This window comes from Dermacentor andersoni, chromosome 6 (genome assembly GCF_023375885.2).
Source record: "Dermacentor andersoni chromosome 6, qqDerAnde1_hic_scaffold, whole genome shotgun sequence".
NCBI classification, from domain to species: Eukaryota; Metazoa; Arthropoda; class Arachnida; order Ixodida; family Ixodidae; genus Dermacentor; species Dermacentor andersoni.
In genome coordinates this window covers 992,001-1,016,993 of record NC_092819.1, presented here as the reverse complement: position 1 = coordinate 1,016,993, position 24,993 = coordinate 992,001, and the positions used below count along the sequence as shown (strand labels likewise).

Below are 24,993 nucleotides of genomic sequence, written 5' to 3'. Positions count from 1 at the left end.
TGGTGATCTGCAAAGAAAGTGACTACATATAAGGGACAAATAATGGGGACAAGCTTCATCTTTTGTCGACTTCTTGCACTGCAGCCGCTTTCATTATGAGTTTTATTTCACTGTTACAAGCCAAGCGCACCTCCTGTCTATTTCTTTGTCTGCGTGGGGTCTTTGATATTCTGCACTCAATGTAAATGTAAGTTCTACTTAATTTTGATTACTGTAGCACAGTATGCAACACAGATCAAGAATAAGCACACAGAACAAGTGCTGCCTTGCGACTCGCTTTTATTGAAAATTTTACCTTGCTTCGGAACACAGATGCCAACAAGCAAAATGAAATCAGAATAACTTATGTGCCCACTCTTCAAGTGCAACCATGATTCTGTTGTTGATTTTTTCCTATGTCATTGTTACCATGCTCTTTTTGTTATTCTGTGTGGTATAGTGCACTACTGTCATCAAGATCAGCATCAACCAAATTGTAGAATTATCAGCTTTGTTGCCTGTTGTGCCTTTATTATGAAACCCTGGTGCCAGGTATGCTAAGAAGCTAGCATTCATTTGGCATATCAGTAATGGAGCTTATGTTGTCCCTGCCCTGGAACAGCATCATTTCCGGTTCATGGAGCAGAACGAGGCTGCTGACCTCTGGTTCGACATCAGCCCCCACCAGGTATGCCTGTTGTTCTCTCCTGTGATGGTATGGCCAGAGCAGACACATACCTTGCAGTGCCTCCCGTTCTGGCCAGACAAGGACAGCATGAAGATGTACCTGCGCCACAAGGACAGCAGCGTCACCTCCCAGCACTTCTCGTTTGGCAACAACCAGAGCACCGTGCTGCGCATGGACCATGGGGCAAGTGAACTGTTGGGCTGGAGGGAGGGGGTGCATGAGCCATATTTGTTTATGGGGACATCCACATCATCATCATCACTACCAGCCTGTTTTATGTCCACTGCAGGACGAAGGCCTTTCTCTGCGATCTCTAATTAACCTTGTCCTGCGCCAACTGATTCCAACTAGTGCCCGCGAATTTTCTAATTTCATCGCTCCACCTAGTATTCTGACATCCTCAACAGCATTTCCTTCTCTTGTTACCCATTCTGTAAATCTAATGGTCCAACGGTTATCTAACCGGCGCATCACATGACCTGCCCAGCTCCATTTTTTTTCTCTTGATGTCAATTAGAATATTGTCTATACCTGTTTGCTCTCTGATCCAAACCGCTCTCTTTCTGTCTCTTAACATTATGCTTAGCAATCTCCATTCCATCACTCTTGGCGCAATCCTTAACTTGTTCTCGAGCTTCTTTATCAGTCTCCAAGTCTCTTCCCCATGTGTCAGCACTGGTAAAATGCACTGATTGTACACCTTTGTTTTCAATGATAATGGTAAGCTTCTAGTCAGGAGCTGACAATGTCTGCCGTATGTGATCCAACCTATTTTTATTCTTCTATGAATTTTCTTCTCATGATCAGGGTTCCCTGTGATTAATTGACCTAGGTAAGCGTACTCCTTCACAGACTCTAGAGGCTGACTGGTGATCCTGAACTCTTGTTCCTTTGCCCAGCTATTCATTATTATCTTTGTCTTCTGCATAATAATCTTCAACCCCACTCTTACACTCTCTCTGTTAAGGTCTTCAATAATTTGTTGTAACTTGTCTGCATTGTTGCTGAATAGAGCAATGTCATCGGCAAACCGAAGGTTGCTGAGATATTCGCCATCGATCCTTACTCCTAAGCCATCCCAGTTTAATAGCTTGATTACTTCTTCCAAGCACGCGGTGAATAGCATTGGAGAGATTGTGTCCCCCTCTCTGACCTCTTTCTATATAGTTATCTTCCTACTTTCCTTGTGTAGGATTAAGATAGCTGTAGAACCTCTGTAGATATCTTCCAAGGTATTTACGTAAGCGTTCTGTGCTCCTTGATCACGTAATGCCTCTATAACTGCTGGTATCTCTACTGAGTCAAATGCTTTTTTTGTAATCTATGAAAGCCATATATAGAGGCTTATTGTACTCTGCGGATTTCTCAACCTGATTGATGCCATGGATGTGATCCATTGTAGAGTATCCCTTCCTGAAACCTGCCTGTTCCCTTGGTTGGGTAAAGTCTAGGGTTGCCCTTATTCTATAGGAGATTATCATGGTCAATATTTTATAAAATACTATAAGCTAATGGGTCTATATTTTTTCAATTCTTTGTCTTCCTTTTTGTGGATTAGTATATATAATGTTTGCATTCTTCCTGTTTTCTGGGACCCTTGCAGTCTATAGACACTTCGTATGAAGAACCACCAGTTTTCCAAGCATTATGTCTCCTCCATCTTTGATTAAATTGATTGTTATTCCATCTTCTCCTGCTGCTCTTCCTCGTTTCATGTCTTGCAAGGTCTTCTGACCTCATTGCTAGTTATAGGAGGAGTTTCTGTATCCTGTTCATTATTCTTTCGAATGGAGTTCTCCTGAGTCCTCTGGGTACTGTACAGGTCAGTATACAATTCTTCCGCAGCTTTTATTATACCTTCGAGATTGCTGATGATATTACCCTGCTTATCTTTCAGTGCATATAATCTTAGTTTGTTTCCTTTTCACTGATTTCAGGCTGCGTCCATTTCTTGCGACTTCTTCAGTCTTTCTCACGTTATAATTTCGAATATTACTTATTTTCGCCTTGTTCATTAGTTTTGACAGTTCCGTGAGTTCTATCTTATCTCTTGAGTAGGACACTTTCATTCTTGGTCGTTTCTTTATTAGGTCCTTTGTTACTTGGGAGCACTTGCCTACTAGTTGCCTTGGTGCCTTGCCTCCCGCTTCAGTTGCTGCCTCTGAAGCCAGCCTCATTACGGTTTCATTCACTACTTCTATGTCATCATTATCATTTTTCTGTTCTAAGGCTGCATATTTGTTTGCAAGTACCAGCCTAAATTTGTCTGTTTTCACCCTTACTACCTCTAAGTTGACCTGTTTCTTCTTGACCAATTTTGCTCTTTCTCTCTTCAAATTGAGGTGAATCCTAGCCCTCAGTAACCTATGGTCACTGCACTTTACCCTACCTATCACTTCTACATCCTGCACTTTGCTGGGATCAGCAGAAAGTATGAAGTCAATTTCGTTTCTTGTTTCACCATTAGGGCTTTTCCAGGTCCACTTTCTGTTGCTAAGCTTCCTGAACAAGGCGTTCGTTATTCGAAGCCTATTCCTTTCTGTGAATTCTACCACCATCTCTCCTCTAGTGTTCCTAGAATCGATGCTGTAGTTGCCAGTTGCTTGTTCACCAGCCTGGTTTTTCCCCACTTTTGCATTGACATTGCCCATTACTACAGTATAGAGAGTTTGCACTTTTCTCATCGCTAATTCAACATCTTCATAAAACTGATCTACTTCCTCATCATCGTGACTGGATGTTGGAGCGTAGGTTTGTACTACTTTTAATCTATACCTCTTATTAAGTTTGATTATGAATACAGCTACCCTCTCATTAATGTTTTTGAATTCGTCAATGTTGCCCGCTATGTCTTTGTGGATTAGAAATCCTACCCCGTATGGCTTCTTACCTAGGAGACCTCTATAGCAGAGGACATGTCCGTTATTCAGCAATGTATAAGCCTCACCAGTTCTTCTAATCTCACTAAGGCCGATGATATCCCAAACAATGTCTGATAGTTCCTCAAAGAGTCCTGCTAAGCTAGGCTCACTCGAGAGGGTTCGGTTGTTAAATATTGCAAGGGTCAGTTTCCATTGGTGGCCTGTCCGGACCCAGCGATTCTTAGCACCCTCTGCTACGTTACAGGTCTGACCACCGCCTTGGTCAGGTGCTTCACAGCTGCTAGGGACTGAGTGCCATTGGGTAATTGAGTGAGTCATTTGGGAGGGAGTGGCCGAATACTGCACCAGGAAGACCAATTCCTGTTCTCGTGAGGGAGTGTCTTGTTGAAGCTTAGTGGGCTTTCCTAATTTGGTTGTACCTCGATTAGTATAGCCGCACTCGCTCTCAGCGTCCTTTGCTGGGGACACGCGTCACTCCACGCCTGCGGATGTTATGCACTGGAGGAGGTGAATTACAAGCTCACCATGCTAAAAAAAAAAAAAAAAAAAAGATAACCCTTATTGAGGGATTCAAACTTTCGCAACCGAGCATTCGACATAGCTCAGTCAGATAATCCCATAGGCAGTAAGGCTACCTTATCGCCAGCAAGTGCAGCCCAGAGGGCACTACATGCCTAAAAACTTCTTTGATTTATCCACGACAGAATATAGAACGATTTCTAAATGGGTCTGACCTCGTAGTTCCGGAATAGCACGTGCGCTGACGGCCGTGAACTCGGCTAGGCAAACCCTACAGGCGTACCGATGACCATTTGCAGTTGCGATTACATGCTCATGCTCTACAGGAGTACAAACGGAAACCCGTGAAAACAAATGTAAGTGCAAATGTAGAAGAAATAACTGGACGCAAACTATGACTATTTTTTTTTTTTTTTTACTTGATGAAACTCTGTATTTCAACTTTGCAACTGTTGACGTTACATTACGCATGCTGTTGCAAACCTTCTCATCACTTTTTCTCTTCCTTTAGCGCTGCAATTTTTTTTTTGGGGGGGGGGAGGGGGGGCTTAGAAAGTCAGCATGGGGCATGTCGGTAGAGTCAATTTAAGTCCATTTAGTATATCTCAGATGCGTGAAAATATGCTTGAATTATCCGCAGTATATAGGTTTGATGATCGTGGCAGGTGGCACAGCATAGTATTTCTCAATGGTTCTAACATCGTGGTTTCGGAGCCTCCCGTACGCAAGCTGCCCTGAAAGTGGTTGGATACATGATATATTTTCAGCGGAATTGAACAGCACTTAAAGTAGTGTGGAAAAAAAAAAAGATAGTTGGGAAATGAAAAAGCTTTCAGCGCTTACTGTGAATTCACTAGTCGCGTCTGGAGGGAGGTACACCAAACCGTTCATGTTCCTGGCTGCCTGTCTCATGCATCGAACGGGATGGAGCTGGTACTGATGCTCCGCACAAGGCTGGGACGTCGGATGTGAGGAGGGTGCATTGACAGAGACTTTCACTCAAAGGCAAATTCTCGGTGGCGAGATGGGCCGCCAAACAATGGTTCTAAGCTGCGCGTAAAATAAGTGACCTTGGAAGTGGCCTTGCTCTTTTTTAATGTGATTTTCAGTTAATTTGATCCCAATTAAGGGTCCCAGCCAGCAACAATGCACTTCTATAGGCCAAGAATTTCGTTATTTTATTCCTGAAATTGGCCCTTGCCAGATAATTCTTACTCAACTGGTCAGCAGACACGTGCGACGTGCCAGACGTCATTGGTAACCCCCAATGGCCACACCGTCTTTCTTGTTGGCACTAGCGGGCAGTGAACGCATCAAGGACACGCCACTGAGAATGCCTTGTTTTTGACCTCCCCTCAACTGAGTTTCAAGTGAATACTCAGCTCACAATGAATTATTACTGTATTTTTGCAATCCTAACATGCCCCTTTTTCCAAGAAAAAGAGTTTGAAAATTGTCTACGCGTTACAATTGGATATGAAACTGAAAATACATTTGCAACATTGGCACTATACTGTGGTCAGAGTCAGCGTCATCGGCACTGTTATCACAATGTGGCAACAGATAAAGCTTTCATGTCGATTGGCAGTCATGACACTTCACCTTAATGATAAGAGCTTATTCAGAAGAGAAGTTATTTAAATGCTAAGCTAGCAGTAGTGGAGCCTCATCTTATGTTTTTGATATGTCAGAGTCTTGTGTCGAACGACGAACTGGCGAATTGGTTAGTTCTGACATAAGCCACTGTACTCTTCTTAACGGTTGTGAAGTTGTTCAAGAACTGTGGAATATCAAAGGCATTGGACTACATGGAGGATGGCATCTTGTGGCCTATAGCGTTAAAGAGCTATCTCAGAGTGATGACAACGGACATTAAATGTAAGCAAGTTTCCATTTTGTGAAGGTAAATTCTGCAAAAATCTTTTTTTGATTGCCATCATTTGAGGTGTGCTGCATTTTCCTTGGTATAAATAAGCTTATAAAACCAAGAAAAACTGTATGTGTGTTAAATTTGGTGGCACATTAGAATCGGGTAAATATTAGGGGTGTGCGAATATTCAAAATGTTCGAATAACAAATTGAATAGTGCCCTGTTATATCCAGTCTTATAATCAAATAGTCAGTATTTCTGAATGCAAATGTTTTCCTAATACTCACAGAATATTTAGAAATGTCAGCTGCCCCCAATTTAACGTAAAATTGGAGCAAAATTTCAGCATATTTTCACCTTTGCGGGCATAACATGGACATAAAAAATTAGAACTTGTGTAGTAGAGCAGGGTGTCAGTAGCTGTACTTTGCAGGCTGTACAGCGATCATTCGCACTTACTGAAGAGTCCTGTGCATATGAAGAAATTACTTGCTTGCTCCTAATGCTCCATTTGTGCTTTTAATAAACAGTGCTTCATAATGTATCATGTAATGACAGACAGTTGATAACTTTAAGAGTACTGGGATGTGAACATCATGCTATCCCAGCCACGGCGGCCGCATTCCGATGGGGGTGAAATGCGAAAACACCCGTGTACTTAGATTTAAGTGCACGTTAAAGAACCCCAGGTGGTCAAAATTTTCGGAGTCCTCCACTATGGCGTTCCTCATAATCAGAAAATGGTTTTGGCATGTAAAACTTGATAATAAAAAAAAAGAAAGAAAAAACATCATGCTATATTAATTGTGATAACGACTACTCATTATTTGTAAAGTGTTCTATATTCAATTCAATTCCTATCTGGCACTACTTTGTATTCAATTTGGTCTCAAAAATTACTATTAGCACACCCCTAGTAAACATTACCGAATATCTGCTTCTCCTGCTTGTCTACATGATTACGGTCGAAAATTCGCTTCAATCTTGAAGATGTCAGCACCAATCGACGCCTAAAATTGCAAGGATTACACTAATACCAAGTTTTCAGCAGTGGGTGGACATTTTCCCAATCGTTCGAAGGCTTTTCTGTACGACCTCTCCCCGACAGAGGCTCGGCGAGCGAGCTAGGCGCGGTTCCGCACGCTCAAGCCACAATCTTTACGGCTATGCAAATCACTGTTGAACGTGAGGATATTCCTCCCGACGAAGTCAGTGAAAGCACTGAGTGGACCACGGCATTATACAAGCGAAAGCCCATCGGCAAGGACCCGCTCGGGCAGGGCAGCCGAGTCACAGACACACCACGTGGTGGGAACAAAAGCCAGCCTCTGTCGAGTGTCAAGACACGGCTAACCACTGCTTGGAGAATGCCTCGACTACTAAAAGGGCATGTTCGAGTCATAATCTGTCCCCATGAAGGACTGGACATCAATAAGATGGGCCACCTCAGAGTTGCCCTGTTCCTCACTACCACTGCTAGACTTACGGAGGCGGATACGACAGGGGATATCATATGTCCGAACAAAGTGCAAAACATATTGGTGGTAAGCACACCATCAAAGCGCTTAGGCCAATGTTTAATGCGATACTTATTGAATAAGCAAGTTACGAAGTTAGTGTATATTTCGCAGCCCCCGAAAACTCATGCAAGGGAGTTATTCGTGACATTAATCCAACCATCGAGTGAGAGGAGCTCAAACGCCTCATCATTCAACCCAAGAATCCAAGCACCCTCGAGGTGAGAAGAATCAAGAACACCAGCATGGTAGTCATCCTGTGTGATGGACTCAATGTCCCGGACTACGTAAAATGCGGTCCCAGTTTGGTCAAATGCTCACTCTATTGCAGACAAACTGATGTTTGCTATGCATGTGGAAGGCTTGGTCACAGAGCTGACATTTGCCCAACCCCTGAAAATGCAATCTGCCACGGCTGTGGTGCGAGCAACCCGGACAATGAGCACGAATGTACACCGAAGTGCACCCTTGCGGAGGCTCTCATCCCATGGCCGACAGAACCTGCAAGCAAAGGTTTCAAATTCCCTTTGTAGTTAGACAACAGAGAAGAGAATGGCACAACCGCAAATAATCGAATCAACCGATGGGGTTGCCAGCCCCTCTCAAGCCAGCCCTCAGCAGCTTGCACAGATCCAGGAGCTGATCCTGAAGCCCCGGTGGTGAGGCTGGCAGATACCAGGATCGTGCCCCTTCTAGAGGTTGCTGAAAGGTACACTCGTCTTCCAGGAGCCGCAAGGCCCCCAGGACCCACTCCCGCTCCAAGGGCCACTCTCGTTCCAGGGGACCAGGAGTTTAGATGCAGGAGCCTGCTGATCGGGGTACTACATGGGTTGATTGGGGTCAAGGAATCACCGAAAAGGTAACAAGGGGTCAATTGCCAGAGCACAATAGGATAGCACAGTTGGAAAGAGAAAACGCTTCATTAAAATACACAGTGGAGCAGCTAACAGCAGAAATTGCTGAACTCAAAAAGGCCAGCAAGTGAGAGACAGTTCAACCCACTCAGGCCCCTGTGGTAGAAACGCCCATGGAGATCCCATTAGCGGAACAGACTGCCATTCGTCTACCCAAAAAGACCGCGTTGGCAGTTCATGCCTCGGACAAGAGTGCCAGTGTTTCTAAGTTGAAAAAAAAAAATGATAGATAAAATTGATGAAGCCCTCGAAAAAGTTCAAATTGTAATTGACAAACTCGTGGAGGCATTCAGAAAACTAGGGGTCAGTTGCGATAATATGGAGCGCCACATTTCTGCAACAGCTCCAATTGCATCGTTGGACAAACTGAATAATACCGACACTGAAAGGTCGGTAATGGCTGCACTCCGCAGCATTTTATAATACAAGCTAACTGCTACGTCCCACCATGGCGGTACATCACAGGGGTAATTGATGTCTGGCAGTGGAACTGTAGGGGACTCCATCGTAAAAGGAATGCCCTCCAACAGTTCATTTGCACCCACCCGGAAAAGCCAAATGTCATCCTATTACAAGAAACGCTCACGGATATGGTCACCTTACCAGGCTATAAATCGCATACCCAATATGGTGATGGGAAGAGGGGCATCAGCACATTAGTCACCAACAAATGTACATTCATAGCCCACGATCTCAATCTTGAATCCAATAAGGTTGAACACTTGCTCGTTGAAATCGTCCCCCGTGGACAGTTCAAGACCAGTATTTATACTTAACATATACAATGCAGCCAAAGACCTCAGACAAAGATTCGCGGCAATTATCAATAGGACTACTAGCAAGGCCAAGACATTCGCACTCCCTGCGGCCGGAGACTTCAATGCTCCGCATCAAGCATGGGGATACCAACAAACTAACCGCGAGGGCGTTGACCTATGGCAAACTATAGTCAATAATAACCTCATGCTTATAACAGATCCGGCTTTTTCGGCCAAGGTCGGCAACTCTTGCTCTAGGGATACCATGCCTGACCTCTTTTTCATACGGAATATAGAGTCGGCCTCTTGGTCCAACCTCCAAGTGGACCTTGGCAGTAATCACAATATCCTGGCCACCTCCATCAACGTGAGAAGCGGGGACCTCAAAGAGTTCACTATTACAGATTGGGATTACTTTCACAAAATTAGGGAAGAGCGAGCACAAACACATGGCTCAGCACTTAGCCTAGAGCAGTGAGATGAACAGTTAAAAGAGGATATCAGTATGGCGGCAAAGAAAGTCCAGACTGAACTGGAGGTGGACAGGATGGATAGCTGCCTCGCTCATCTTCTAGAAGCCAAAACGTCACTGTTGAACAAATGGAAAGGGCAGAAACACAACTGAAGGCTCCGAAAAAATATCGCGGAGCTCAACGAAACTATAGCAAATCGCTGCCAAACCCTGAGCACACAACAGTGGGATGAGATCTTCAATTTCGTGGATGGCCAGATGAGAGTTGGAGCTAAATGGAACCTACTCAAGCATCTGCTTGATGATACCAATACCAAGTCGAACCAAAGACAACTGATAGCGAAGGTTCTACATGAGGCATCACAATCAGAGGCAGTAAATACCGTACTCGAAAGACTCGCTCGCAAGTATCTGCCGCTGGGCAACTCAAGTGACAAAGACTATCCGCCCTACAAAGGCACATCTTGCCCCGAGCTAGATAACCCCTTCAGGGCATGCGAAGTAAGGGAAGCCCTCCAGAATCTAAATGGCAGGTCAGCCACTGGTCCTGATGGCATCCCCAATCGGGCCCTCAGAAACCTTGACGACGGCTTCATAGAGTGGTTGACAGAGAAGATCAATGGAATATGGGAACAAGGGGTTGTCCTGGAGTCCTGGAAAATGGCCTCAGTCATCCTCATTCCAAAGTCTGGAAGACCTCCGAGTCTGTCAAACCTCAGACCCATTTCCCTCACGTCCTCTGCGGGAAAAGTGGTGGAACATGTCATACTGAATCGCATCTACAAGTACATCTAGAAACAAGGATTGTTTCCATACATTATTGGCTTTCGTCTGGCCCTGTCAACGCGGGACATGATGAAGCTCATCAAGTGTCAAATCATTGACAACACCACAAGAGATATAAGAGGCACCTTAGCCTTGACCTGGAGAAGACCTTTGACTTTGTATCCCATGCTCACATTCTGAACTCTATCTCGGAGCTCAATTTGGGAGACGCCTTCCATAGATACATAAACTCGTTCCTCAGAGATCACAAGGCCACTCTCAGAATCGGTGACCTCAAGTCCGACAATTTCAGTTTGGGCCCCAGAGGCACGCCACAAGGAGCAGTAGTCTCACCACTGCTTTTTAACATTGCCATGAAGAAACTATCGCAAATGCTCTCCAACATAGAAGGGATCAATCATATGCTCTGTGCTGATGACATGACAATTTGGTGCACCGGAGAAAGCGAAGGAGTTGTTGAAATAGGCTTACAGAAGGCTGTAGATCAAACAGAGGTGTACCTGGAAAATACGGGGCTTAGATGCTCCCCGAGCAAGTCTGAGCTCTTCCTCTACAGGCCAGTCAGGAGAAGTCCCAAACCTAGAGGCTGGAAACCATTGTCTGAAATAAACATCAAACTCTACACTAGAAGCAGCTGTACCATCCCCAGAATAGACACCATTCGGATCTTTGCATGTTCATCGAATCCAATGGCAGTAACAATAAGACGCTCAAAAAGCTCACAGCCAAGACTGAGAACATGATCAGACTCATCAACAGAGTCTCGAATATAGGCGTGGAGGCCTTCAGGAAGTCAATCTCCTCAGGTTGTTCCATGCCTTCTTCATGAGTCATATAGTTTATGTGACAGCCATACACAATTGGTATAACTTCGAGAAGGAACGATTAAACATGCTCATCAGAAAAAGTATCAAAAAAGTGCTAGGCATTCCGTTACGAGCGAGCACGGACCTCCTTATGCAACTAGGAGTGCACAACACATTGGACGAGATAATTGAGGCCCAGGAGTCAGCCCAACTAGCCCGTCTATCCTGTACACCGGCTGGAAAGAAGATCCTGACAGTTCTTGGGATTAACCCTATTCTCATGGAAGGGCGGAAATATGAAATCTCAGAAGATCAAAGAAACGACATGCAAATCGCACCATTTCCCCGTAATGTTCATCCTCAACACAACGTAGGCAGACGCAGGGCAAGAGCCCTCGCCCTCCTCAAACATACCAAACACGATCCCTACTCGGCATGTTTGTCGATGCAGCCCAATATGGACAGTCATCTAACTTCGCCATTGCCCTCGTCAATCACAATGGACAGATAGTGAATGCGGTTTCCCTGAAGTGCTCAACACCAACCAGAGCGTAGCAAGTCGCAGTTGCTATAGCACTCCTAGATAACAGCAGATCACAAATCTTCACTGATTTGAGAACAGCGGTCAGGGCTTTTGCTTCAGGCTTCATCACTGAGGAGGCTCACAAGGTTCTCAAGAACAAGATACTCTCTCTGTACACCATCACATGGTTTCCAGCGCACCTCGACCCCCAACTTGACTCCTTTCCCAATCTCAGTGACATCGCCCACTCCCAAGCGTGCACACTAACCCACCGTGCGGGGGAGCAGGGTCGAGCTCAGACTTGGGGTTCTCGAATTTCGGGACACTCTCACTACTTTCAGCGAGGTAGGAGGACTTATCCTCTCCCTTACAGCAAACTGGCTAGACCTCTGGTGTCCACTTTACGCATGCTTCAGACTGAGTCCTATCCAAACCTGGCCCTTTTCCATACGATCACTCCAGAGGCTTTTAGCTTTACTTGCCCTGACTGGGGGTCTGTTAGCAATCTCGCACACATGCTCTGGCAATGCCCCTCATTATGGGGACCCAATCGCATCACGGAAGAAGAATGGAGCTCTGCCATCCAGAGCTCAGAACTTTCACGAAAAACTTCGGCTGTCCAGAGAGCCCACGACGCGGCGGTTAGGCTCTGCCTACCAGTCCTCATGCGGGAGCGGCCCGCAGCCCTGCTATAGGGAAAAACTTCTCAGGACCTTGTAAATAAAGTTCTTTGTCTGTCTGTCTATAAGTAAACACTGTTTTCTGCCTCTTCTTTTAATTCAACCCACAGGATGACTCGGATCAATCTTGGCGGGCCCATCAAGATTGATTTAACACAAGTCGACTGTACTAGGTTTCATTGCCTGTGAATTGGCCTGTGCAAGTTTGCATGGCTGAGTATCTTATTTCTGTGTAGAGCAGGTTCTGTGTTTTGTGGTGCTTGTCAAAGAGAAGAAACTGTTTATCGAACTAATAGTGTAAAAATTTATTCCTAGCACTGTGGTAAAAAATAAGCTGGCGCACTTGCTTTTGACATAGGAAGTACAAACACACAAGCCACACAAAGAAAAATAATAAGTGGAGGAGAGAGTTGTTTTTAACTGTTTAATGGCATCATAAAATCACATTAACAAGAGTGGTGCACCTGTTATCCTTCTATTTCCTTGTATGCAAGAGATGCAATGTCTTCAGCATTTATCAGAAAAGCGTAGTCACTTTTTTCATTCTTTTATTGATGCAGCTGCACATGCATATACCACTGAGATATATATAAATATATATATATATATATATATATATATATATATATATATATATATATATATATATATATATATATATATATATATATATATAGAAATGAGAAGAGAGGGGTTAACCGAGGGGTCCGATTTTTGTTAAGCATATCATAGAAAGCCAACAAACATTGACACCAAGGACAACATAGGGAAAATTACTTGTACTTAATAAATTCAGTAAAGAAATAATAAATTAATGGAAATGAAAGTGGATGAAAAACTAATATATATATTGTAACCAACAGTTACGACGGCGGTTTCGATGAAAACTAATTTATTCTGGGCGAACCTGTGCCCATCAACAAAAACGTCCCTTGAGCTTCGCTTCTTCTAACGTCGTTCTCTTCTTTGTCGCCTCCTGTCGCGTGCCAGTCCGATTCTCGCGCACGAGCCGCCGGTCTGTCAGCACCGGCCCAGCGTTGCCTTGCGGTGCTTTTCTTGACGCTTGCAGTGTGGCGGCTCTTTGAAACGCAGTTGGGATGTGCCGGTCGTCTTGTGTTCTCGCAATGCTAGTAGTAGTAGTAGTATGTTTATTTGGCCATATTATATACAATACAATATGCCCTCGAGGTGAGGCTAAAGGAGGTAGACCAAGCATACCTCCTGACAAGGCCTAAACCCCGATCACACATCATGGAAACGGGGGCTGAATGGACAAAAGAAAAACAATGAGCAAACATGATCACAATAGAAAATAGTTAATGATAGACAATAATAAATATCCATTAAACAATAAACAAAACATTTCATAATAATTTCATAATATGCACATTCAAAAAAAATAAAAACTAAGTATACAGAATTAGCTGAAATTTAACCGGGGGGGAAAAGAATCGTCAGTTTTTTCTTAAATACAGACACACTATAACTTTCTAAAGCAATCTGAGTAAGAGACTGGTAGGCATTACACAATGTTATAATTTGATAATCGGTTGTTTGTTTACCATAATTTGTTCTGGGTCTTGCAGTAGATAGGGCAATGGAACGTAGACCATACGCAACGTTTCTTGAATTATAAGTATTAGAAAAAGAGTTAAAGTCATGTTTGACTTTATAAAAAATGTGAAGAGCCAAACTAAAATTGTATAAATGAAAGAAATTGCGAACATGAAATGTTTCGAAAAGATTAGCTTCAACAGATGAACTTGAACTTAATAAACGTAGAGCTCTTTTCTGGAGAGAAAGCAATTTGTGTGAATCAGTTTTGTTGCATGTACCCCACACTAGGTTGCAATACACCAGGTGAGACTGAACAAGGGCAAAATATAACTGTTTTTTAACTTGTAGTGGGAGGAGATGTCTAACACGATAAATAACATAAATAGATCTGGCCATTTTTAGTCTAATGTAGTTTATATGATCACTCCAACCCAAATCGCTACGAAAAAACACACCAAGGAACCGGCAACTATGAACTTGCTCGATGTTTAAGTCATTAAAAAATAGTTTGATGTGATGATCTAATGGTTTGTTTTTTGGATGGAAGAGCATAAACTTTGTTTTGTTTACGTTTAATTGAAGTTGATTAACATAGAGCCAAACTGCTAACTCCTCAAGCCAGGTATTACATTGGTGTTCAAGTACTTGGAGACTGGAGCCGGAAAAAAAGACATTAGTATCGTCGGCATACATCATAATATTAGGAGTTAATGGAATGTTTACAATGTCATTAATATAGAGAATAAATAAAAGTGGTCCCAGAAGTGAACCCTGAGGGACACCGAATTTTATCATACCAAAACTGGATTTTACATCATGAATCTGAGTGTACTGTATCCGTGCAGTTAGATAACTTTCCAAAAGTGAATTTGCCACTCCACGGATCCCGTAAGTCTTTAATTTATGGAGCAGTATTGTATGTTGCACAGAATCGAAAGCTTTGCGCAGGTCGAGAAAAATTCCAACAGAAAAAAGCTTAGTTTCAAAATTGTTAATTATAGAGTTTTTAATATCTAACAGAGCAGATTCTGTTGATTTACCGGCCTGAAAGCCATACTGTTGGGGGCAGATAAGATGTTTAGCTTGTAAGAAATTGTTTAGTCGCCTATAGAGTATACGCTCAGCTAACTTCGAAAACAGAGGCAATACCGAAATAGGACGGTAATTATTTGGGTCATTTTTGTTGCCTCCTTTGAATAGTGACAAAATCTGGAGATGCTCTTTTCATCATTAACTCTACGAGCGTGAACGCGTTTATTCAGTTTGGGCGTATCCGGAAAAAGTGAAAAGAAAGGCAAGTGATCACTAATTCCAGAAGAAAAAACACCGGATATGCAACTCTGAGGTGGGAAATTAGTGAAGCACAAATCAATTTATGTTTCAGAGTGCAAGGATATGCGAGTAGGCAATTTAATAGTATTGTCACAACCATTAGACAGCATTATTTCATTTAAGTTAATCTTCAGAGCGTTATCCTCCAAAAAGTTAATATTGAAGTCACCTAGCACAATGATACGCCAGTTGTTTTGGTTAGCAAACTTCAAAAAACAATCAATGAAGCGAAAAAAATTGCCAGAATTTCCTTGAGGGGGGCGATACACAACCATAATAGCAACTCTATGAAAAGCAATGCAGACAGTTTCAAAATCAGTACAAACAATTGAATAATCCGACAAGACCTCAAAGCACAAATAATTTTGCACATATAAAGATACACCACCACCACGCTTTCCATCTCGAAATACTGAAATGGGTTTATAACCAGGAAACTCGCTGACATCTGCATTTGAGGTAAACCATGTTTCAGTGAAGGCAATAAGGTCAAAATTAAAGTTCAGTTTAGTTAATTCAGCTTCTACTTCTTCTGATTTATTTTTTAGGCTTTGACAATTCAAGTGGTAAAGAGATAGTGTGTTGCGAGGATTGTAAGCACCATCCTTTAGAAAGTCGGTGAATGACTCGGCAGTAAAATAAGCCATTGTTGAGCAGGTGTACTGCGCAGTCTCGCAGCAACAGTGATTAAACCATCTTATCAATGTCCTCCTCACAAGCGATCCTGATGGCTCGTGCACCAGGTTGCTTTCGAGCGTAGATCTTTCCTTCCTTTGACCAGACGAAAGCGTACTTCGTTTCCTTAGCCTTCATTTTAGCGAGCCACAGTAAATTCCTGCTAGAAGCCGTCAGGTTATCAAAGAATCGAATGTCATCTTCGCATTCTTTGCGCTTTGAAATCCAGTCTGTTTTTGTGGATCGGTTGGCAAAACGGATCAAAACCACAGGCACCTTGTCTGGTTGAGATGGAAGGCGGTGTAGCCCTTCAATGTCATTTGCTACAAGTGTGGGCAAGTCAAGCTTCACAGCAAGGCTGTTTACTTTGCTCAGTAAATCTTCACCATCTGTCACAGGCATTCCATGTATTTCCATGTTTTGCCGCCTACTGTACTGGCTCAGGTCGTTCAATTCCTGACGCAGTTTTCGAATTTGCTGCCCGTTTTCGAATTTGCTGCCCATTACTGCCCATTGGCAGCATTATCCCCCTCCGAAGAAGCATCGTCCCAATGCGTAGAAAAGGCCTATAGAAAAGCCATCTGATTTAAAACGACAGTGGTCAGAGGATGGCTGGTGCTAGGCTTGATCGTACGTGCAAATTCTTGTAGTCAATGCCTTTCATGGTAAGGCTTCATTCGTACTACGTGTACGACCTCCGGGCGAGTCCTGCGTCGTGTGGAGCAGACTTGGCCTTCAGGAGTTACCTCGTAATTTAAGGGACTTAGCCGGCGAAGTACTCTGTAGGGGCCAAAGTAACGGCGCAGTAGCTTCTCCGAAAGACCGAGCGTACGTATAGGCGTCCATACCCACCCTTTGTCTCCGGGGTTGTACTGTACCTCTCTTCGCCCTAGGTTGTACCAGTTTGCGTCGACGTTTTGCTGTTCTACGATACGGTGCCTTGCCAACTGCCGTGCTTCTTCTGCCCTTTCTATGTACTCACTAACATTAGGGTCGTCTTCACTGCTGTTGTTTACAGGTAACATCGCGTCTAGTGTCGTTGTTACTGTCCGACCGTAAACAAGTTCAAATGGCGTGAAATTTGTCGTCTCTTGTACTGCAGTATTATACGCAAAGGTAGCATATGGTAGAATACTGTCCCATGTCCGATGCTCGATGTCCACGTACATTGAGATTATGTCAGCGAGCATTCTATTGAGCCGTTCAGTCAGGCCGTTGGTTTGTGGATGGTACGCTGTGGTTTTTCTATGAGCAGTATGCGTCAGTTTCATAACAGAATGCATCAAACGGGCAACAAAAGCTGTTCCTTTGTCTGTTATGAGTACTTTATGTGCGCCATGTCGTAACACTATGTGTGTGACAAAAAACTGAGCCACTTCAATGGCGGTTCCTTTTGTAAGAGAAGATGTCTCAGCATACCGAGTCAGATAATCGGTTGCTACCACAATCCACCGCTTTCCTGAGGTTGATACGGGAAATGGTCCAAGTAAATCCATACCTATTTGTTCTAAGGGTGCTGCTGGTGGCTTTATCGGTTGCAGAAAACCTGCTGGCTTGAGTGGCGGTGTTTTGCGTCTTTGACAATCTCGGCATGATTTGACATAGTGCTGCACTGAATTCATCAACTTCGGCCAGTAATATTTCTGGCGGATTCTCGCCAGAGTCCTACTAACGCCTAAGTGGCCAGCTGCAGGATCATCATGGCAAGCTTCTAAGATCTCAGCTCGCAGCGATGATGGTACAAGAAGTAGAAGCGTCTGACCACTGTGCTCGAAGTTTCGTTTGTAGAGGACGTTGTTCCGGATGACATACGAACACAATCCGCGGACAAAAACTCGAGGCACTTTCACTTGTCGACCCTCCAGGTACTCGATGAGCAGGAGTAATTCCGGAGCCGTACGCTAGTGATGAGCCATTTCCGTCGTATTTACAGCCCCGAGAAATGGGAAATCTTGCTCGTATTCAGGTGACGTAGATTCGATTGGTGCATGTGATAAGCAATCAGCATCGTTGTGTTTGAGACCAGACTTGTAAACGACCGTGATGTCATACTCCTGTAGACTCAAACTCCATCTAGCGAGTCTTCCAGAAGGGTCCTTGAGGTTCGCCAGCCAGCACAATGAATGATGGTCGCTGATGGCTCGAAACGGTCTGCCATATAAGTATGGCTGGAACTTACTGATGGCCCATATAACCGCCAGGCATTCCTTTTCTGTAGCTGAGTAATTTGTCTCGGCTTTTGATAAGGTACGGCTTGCATAGGCAATAACTTTTTCTTCTCCATTTTGCCACTGAATAAGTATGGCACCGAGACCAACGTTACTCGCGTCGGTGTGGATGTCCGTTTCGGCATTTTCATCAAAATGGGCAAGTATAGGAGGACTCTGCAAACGCCGTCGTAGCTCAGAGAAGGCGTCTTCTTGTTCTTTCTCCCACACAAAAGGGACATCTTCTTTTGTCAGTCGCGTGAGTGGTTCGGCAATTTTAGAAAAATTTTCTACGAAACGCCTGTAGTAGGCACACAGTTCCAGGAAACGTCTAATAGCTTTTTTTGTCTCTTGGCTTCGGAAATATTTCTACTGCAGTGATCTTCTCAGGATCAAGGTGGACGCCTTCGGCACTGACAATGTGTCCGAGAAAGCGGAGCTCGCGAAAGCCGAAGTGGCATTTTTCGGGTTTTATGGTCAATCCCGCCGTGCGAATAGCATCCAGAACTGCTCGCAGTCGCTGTATGTGCTGCTCGAATGTAGTGGAGAAAACCACCACATCATCAAGGTAGACGAGGCAAGACTGCCATTTCAGTCCGGAGAGAACAGTGTCCATCATCCATTGGAAGGTGGCGGGCGCAGAACACAGACCAAATGAAAGCACCTTAAACTCATACAGACCATCCGGTGTCACAAATGCCGTTTTTTCGCTATCTCGCTCGGCCACTTCTATCTGCCAGTATCCGCTTTTGAGATCCAAAGAAGAGAAGAAGTAAGCATTGCGTAGTTTGTCCAAGGTGTCGTCGATGCGTGGGAGTGGATAAACATCTCGCTTCGTGACGAGGTTGAGTTTCCTGTAATCAACACAAAATCGTCGGGTGTTATCCTTCTTTTTGACCAGGACTACTGGAGATGCCCACAGGCTATTGGATGGCTGTATCACATCGATCGTCTTTGAGCATTTCCTGTACTTGATTTCTTATCACTTCTCTTTCTTTTGGAGCCACTTGGTACGGGTGTTGGCATACTGGTCTTGCAGGTTCTTCGACCACAATGCGGTGTTTTGCGACGGGAGTACGACGGACTTTCGATGAAGTCGAAAAGCATTCAGCAAACTCTGTGACCAAGCTCACAATCTTATCTCTTTGTGGTGATGACAGCTCTCGGTCAATGTCGATGGAGGTAAGGACACTGTCTAAAGTGACAGAAGCTGGTGATGCCGCATGGAGGGTTGACACATCCGCAAGTTGTGCATAGTCATGAAGAGACGCTATGACTGTTCCCTTCGCCACGTGTTGAGCCTCATTGCGAAAGTTAGTCAAGAGGACATCAGCGCATCCGTTACGCAGGTGAACTAGGCCTCTTGCCACGCATATTTGCTTTTTCAGTAGCAGCCCGATATTTCCGTCTGCAAGTCCCTCATAGTCACGAAATATGTCGCTCCTCACAACGACAGTCAGACTGCACCGTGCCAGTACCGTCACGTCTTCATCCACAATACGGAGAGAGGAAATATGTGGCTGTTCTGTATCAGAAGTGGTAACAGCATTTTCTGTAGAAAACAATACGCGTGATTCTTGCAAGTCGATAATTGCGCCATTCGTTTGCAAAAAGTCCATGCCCAGTATAAGCTCACGGGAACACTCAGGGAGAACAATAAAGCTGCTGACGTATGTAAAGCCTCTAATGCCGATTCTTGCTGTGCATATTCCAACGGGGTCGACTAAGTGTCCCCCCACTGTACGTATTGGAGGTCCGGTCCAATGGGTCAATACCTTTTTAAATTTTCTGGCGAGTACACTGCTAATAACTGAATAGTCCGCACCAGTGTCTATCAACGCAGTCACTTCGAAGTCGTCGATGAAGACGCGCAACTCAGAAGTAACGGCGTCATCACTGCACTGGTTCGTCGGTTCGTCACTGCCGTCGTCTTGTCGGATTGGCGATGGAGGGCATTCGGTGTTCCGGGCGTCAGCGGCCTTGCCTCCACAGGTCGCTGGCTCTAGTTTTCCCGTCGCGGACTTTGTGAGCGACGCCTCGGTGAAATGGAAGAGGGACGTGGACTGGGCGACCTATAACGCAAAGGCGCTGCCGATTGAGGTTCATGTTGCTGGGGGTTTCGAATAGTTTGGCGCGGGGACAAAAATGCTTCAATTTCATCAGGGCGCTCATCGTTTCGAGGGCAAGGTGCATTCACAGAGAAACCACGCAGTCCTACTCGGCGATACTGGCATTCCCGGTATAGGTGACCAGCCTCTCCACAGTGGAAGCAGAGGGGATGCCGGTCTGCAGTGCGCTATACGTTGCTTTTACGTGGCCTTCCTTCTGCCATGGGCGGCACATTGCGAAGAAGTACCCTGGGGTATTGTGACCATTCGTCCAAAGTTGGTGCGTCCTAGGTCCTGGCGTAAAGCTTGGGCGTACGATATCCGCGGCTGACGCTCTGGCTGTGCGCGGGGCCGTACCTGAGGCTCTGGCTCACAAAAAACTTGCCGGACTTCTTCGCGTATGACATAGGCAAGGGAGGACACTGGAGGAGGGCTTTGAGCCAGCTGCAGTTTCTGCAGCTCTTCTTTTACGACGGATCTCACCATTTCGCGTAGGGTGTCCATGTTGTTGGAGAGGGCTCCTGACCCAACGTCAAATGATGCGAGACTTACATCTCTATTGTACTGTCTCGCACGCTGCTGCAGCGTCTTCTCCATCGTCGTCGCCTCTGATCGAAATTCGGCTACAGTGCGGGGGGGATTACGAACCAGGCCGGCAAAAAGCTTCTGTTTCACACCGCACATTAGGTGCCGCAATTTCTTGTCCTTAGCCATGTTTGGATCGGCTCGGCGGAAGAGGTGGGCGGAAGAGGTGGGTCATATCCTCAGTGTACATGGTCACACTTTCGTTGTTTCGCTGGTTCCTCGCCTGAAGAGCGGCTTCTGCCCTCTCTCTGCGGTCCGTGCTCGGGTACGTAGCAAGCAGCTCTCGTCGGAAGTCGTTCCACGATGATAACGACGCTTCATGGTTTTGAAACCATGTGCGCGCAGATTCCTTCTGCGCGAAGTACACATACCGGAGTTTCTTTGTTTCATCCCAACCGTTACATCTGGCGACACGCTCGAAGTTTTCGAGCCAGTCCTCGGCATCCTCGAATGTGTCGCCGTGAACGGATTCTGGCGTCCGGGGTGAATCAACGACGACGTGAGGAGGCATTACTTGAGTAGCCATCGCACTGGTACCTAGGCTGACTGCTGCCGCTGCCCTTGGTGAATCGGCGAGAGGACCAAACTCGGGGGCCTCACCTCGTATGCGGCGGCTCGTGCGTTGGTGGACAGGCGTTAATTCCGTTGGCTCCAAACTTCGGGGATCCGGGCTACCTTCCCTGGCGCGTGTGAGGCTTGAAATCATACCCCGCACCTCCACCAGATATGTAACCAACAGTTACGACGGCCGTTTCTATGAAAACTAATTTATTCTGGGCGAACCTGTGCCCGTCAACAAAAACGTCCCTTGAGCTTCGCTTCTTCTAACGTCATTCTCTTCTTTGTCGCCTCCTGTCGCCTCCTGTCGCGTGCCAGTCCGATTCTCGCGCACGAGCCGCCGGTCTGTCAGCACCGGCCCAGCATTGCCTTGCGGTCCTTGTCTTGACGCTTGCAGTGTGGCAGCTCTTTGAAACGCAGTTATGATGTGGCGGTCGTCTTGTGTTCTCGCAATGCTGGCGGCAATATATATGTATTGTTACGTGTAGAAAGATACCGACGGAAGAGGCTATTTACAAGCTATTTACACTGGACTGGAGCCAGAGCGCCAGGCCGACATTTTCTCACCCAAGGGCACAGACCCACTTCGTTGTTGTTCTCGCGGCGGCTCCTCTCTCTGGTATCTACCGATAATATCGTAATACTACCCCCCGGCGGCAAAAGTGCCGTCACGGTGCTTTTAAATATCCAAGGCATGTGGAGAGTTGCAGGGCTTGAGTCGGGTGACGTGGACAATGTCACTGGTTGTCACACCGGAGGACGTAGTGGGCGTGGCTAGAACAATTTCATAGGTGACATCGGTCACTTGGCGGAGCACACGATATGGGCCGGTATAACAGGAAAGCAGTTTCTCACAAAGGCCAACTTTACGTGATGGTGACCAAAGCAACACGAGGGTGCCGGGCGCAAGATGGACATAACGGTGACGGAGGTCGTAGCGTCGCTTCTGTTTGTCTTGAGAGACTTGTAGACGAACGCGCGTAAGTTGACGAACATGGTCAGCGCGGGCGATTGCATCACGGGCATAAGCACTAGTTGAAGCTGTGGTGGACGGAAGCACGGTGTCTAGTAGTAGCGTTGGTTTGCGGCCATACAAGAGGTAAAACGGGGAAAACCCGGCAGTTTCGAGACGGGTAGAGTTGTATGCAAAGGTAATGTAGGGTATAGCCAGGTCCCAGTCACGGTGGTCGTCTGAAACGTATTTGGATAGCATGTCTGTAAGGGTGCTGTTCAAACGCTCAGTGAGGCCGTTCGTTTGAGGGTGGTGGGAGGTAGTAAATTTATGCTGAATGGAGCAGGCCCGCATGATGTCGTGAATGACTTTCGCCAAAAACGTATGGCCACGGTCTGTTAGCAATTGATGCAGAGTACCATGCATCAAAATGATATCATGTAGAAGGAAGTCCTCAACATCAGTTGCACAACTGGTCGGAAGAGCGCGGGTTACGGCGTAGTGGGTCGCGTAGTCAGCCGCAACTGCAACCCACTTGTTTCCTGATGTAGATTCCGGAAATGGGCCGAGAAGGTCTAAGCGAACACGATGGAAGGGCTCGGCAGGGATGTTGGGCGGCTGCAGGTAACCAGCGGGAGGCTGGGAAGTCTTCTTGCGCCGTTGGCAAATTTCACAAGCAGCGATGTAACGCCGTATGGAACTGGGAAGGCCCGGCCAGAAAAAACAGCGACGTACACGGTCATAGGTTCGAGATACGCCGAGGTGTCCTGCCGTTGGTGCGTCGTGGAGCTCTTCTAGAACGGTTGAGCGGAGGTGTTTAGGTATGACAAGTAGGAACTCAGAACCGTCCGGATGAAGGTTACGAGGGTACAGAGTACCGTCACGGAGGATGAAGAGGCGTAGAGTGGCGTCAGCCGGAGAGTGTTCAAAACGGTCGATGAGTCCTCTGATGTTGGCGTCACGACGTTGCTCGTCGGCAAAATGAAGCAGCTGCGACACAGAGATTTGATTGTTTCTCACTTTGATTGTTTCTCAATGCGCCCAGCTTCTATGCCTTCTCGACAAGTTCCTTTCATCTTTCAACTGCCAGCATGTTCCCTTGGGCCGCACATCAACTGTTTGTCATCGCATCGACACGGGTACCAGTGCGCCACTGCGACAAAGACAATATCGTGTATCCTGGACAGAGTGCTGTGTTATCGACGACCAAGTAGCTGACATGCTCAAGCGCGGCGTCATTCAGCCTTCGGACAGCCCCTGGGCATCTCCTGTTGTTCTTGTTAAGAAGAAGGATGGATCGATTTGATTCTGTGTCGATTACCGTCGTCTTAACAAAATAACTCGTAAAGATGTTTACCCTCTTCCGAGAATTGACGATGCCCTTGACTGCCTTCATGGCGCTGAGTTCTTCTCTTCTATCGACTTACGCAGTGGCTATTGGCAAATCCCCATGGCACCCAAAGACCAACCTAAAACGGCCTTTGTGACACCAGATGGGCTATATAAATTTCATGTCATGCCTTTCAGGCTTTGCAACACCCCTGCAACATTTGAGTGTATGATGGACAACCTTTTGCGTGGTCTCAAGTGGAAAAAGTGCCTGTGCTACTTAGATGATGTGGTCATTTTCTCGCTCAATTTTCCCACCCATCTCTGTAGGCTGGAGGAAGTGTTACAGTGGCTAACTGCCGCCGGCCTTCAGCTCAACCTGAAGAAATGCCACTTTGCACAAGTTAGCTCACCATCCTTGGCCATGTAGTATCTAAACACGGTATTCTTCCTGACACCGCCAAGCTCCGTGCAGTTGCTGATTTTCCCAAACCTTCCTCCGTAAGAGAACTTCGCAGCTTCCTTGGCCTGTGTTCTTACTTTCGCCGCTTCATTCGGAATTTTGTGTCCATCACCGCTCCCTTGAATCAGCTTCTACGGAGCGACTTGAGTGATTACGCTTGGTCGTTCGCTTGTGACGATGCCTTCCAAGAGTTGCGTCGTCTACTGACCTCGCCGCCCATACTGCGTCACTTCGACCCGACAGCTCCGACCGAAGTACACATCGACGCCAGCGGTGTTGAACTCGGCACTGTGATTGCGCAGTGCAAATCTGGATTCGACAAGTACGTCGTTGCATACGCAAGCCGCACCCTCACCAAAGCCGAGAAGAATTATTTCGCTACAGAGAAGGAATGTTTGGTCATAATCTGGGCACTTGGTAAATTTCGACCCTACCTCTATGGCCACCCCTTCGATGTGATTACAGACCACCATGCATTTTGTTGGCTGTCCACGTTGAAGGACCCTCAGGTCGATTAGCTCGCTGGGCTTTGCGGCTGCAAGATTTCAACGTGCGCATTGGCTACAGGTCTGGCCGCCGCCACACTCATGCCGACGCGCTTTCCCATTCGCCCGTGTCAACCGAAAGCGATGCCTGCCTCTCTGCCATTGACCAAGTACTTTCGTTCCCAGCATGCTGCGACATGGCTTCGGAGCAACGCAAGGATGCCTGGATTAGTACTCTTATCCGCTTCCTTTCAAACCTGTCGACTGTTCCTTCACCTTCTCGAGCTTTGCTCCGTCAAGCATCTCACTTCGAAATTCGGGATGGACTTCTCTATTGCCGGAATTACG

At 45.9% G+C, this 24,993-nt stretch overlaps 1 protein-coding gene across 2 annotated transcripts in view; it reads left to right on the top strand.

Annotated features, from left to right (window-relative positions):
• Positions 1-24,993, top strand: part of LOC126521192 (intermembrane lipid transfer protein VPS13A-like) — an 820,642-nt gene that overhangs the window by 515,253 nt on the left and 280,396 nt on the right. For both annotated transcript variants that reach the window (XM_050169804.3, XM_055065737.2), the window contains 2 exons: positions 602-667; positions 725-850. In XM_050169804.3, the coding sequence (XP_050025761.2) occupies positions 602-667; positions 725-850 (192 nt within the window). The remainder of the gene's footprint in view (positions 1-601; positions 668-724; positions 851-24,993) is intronic.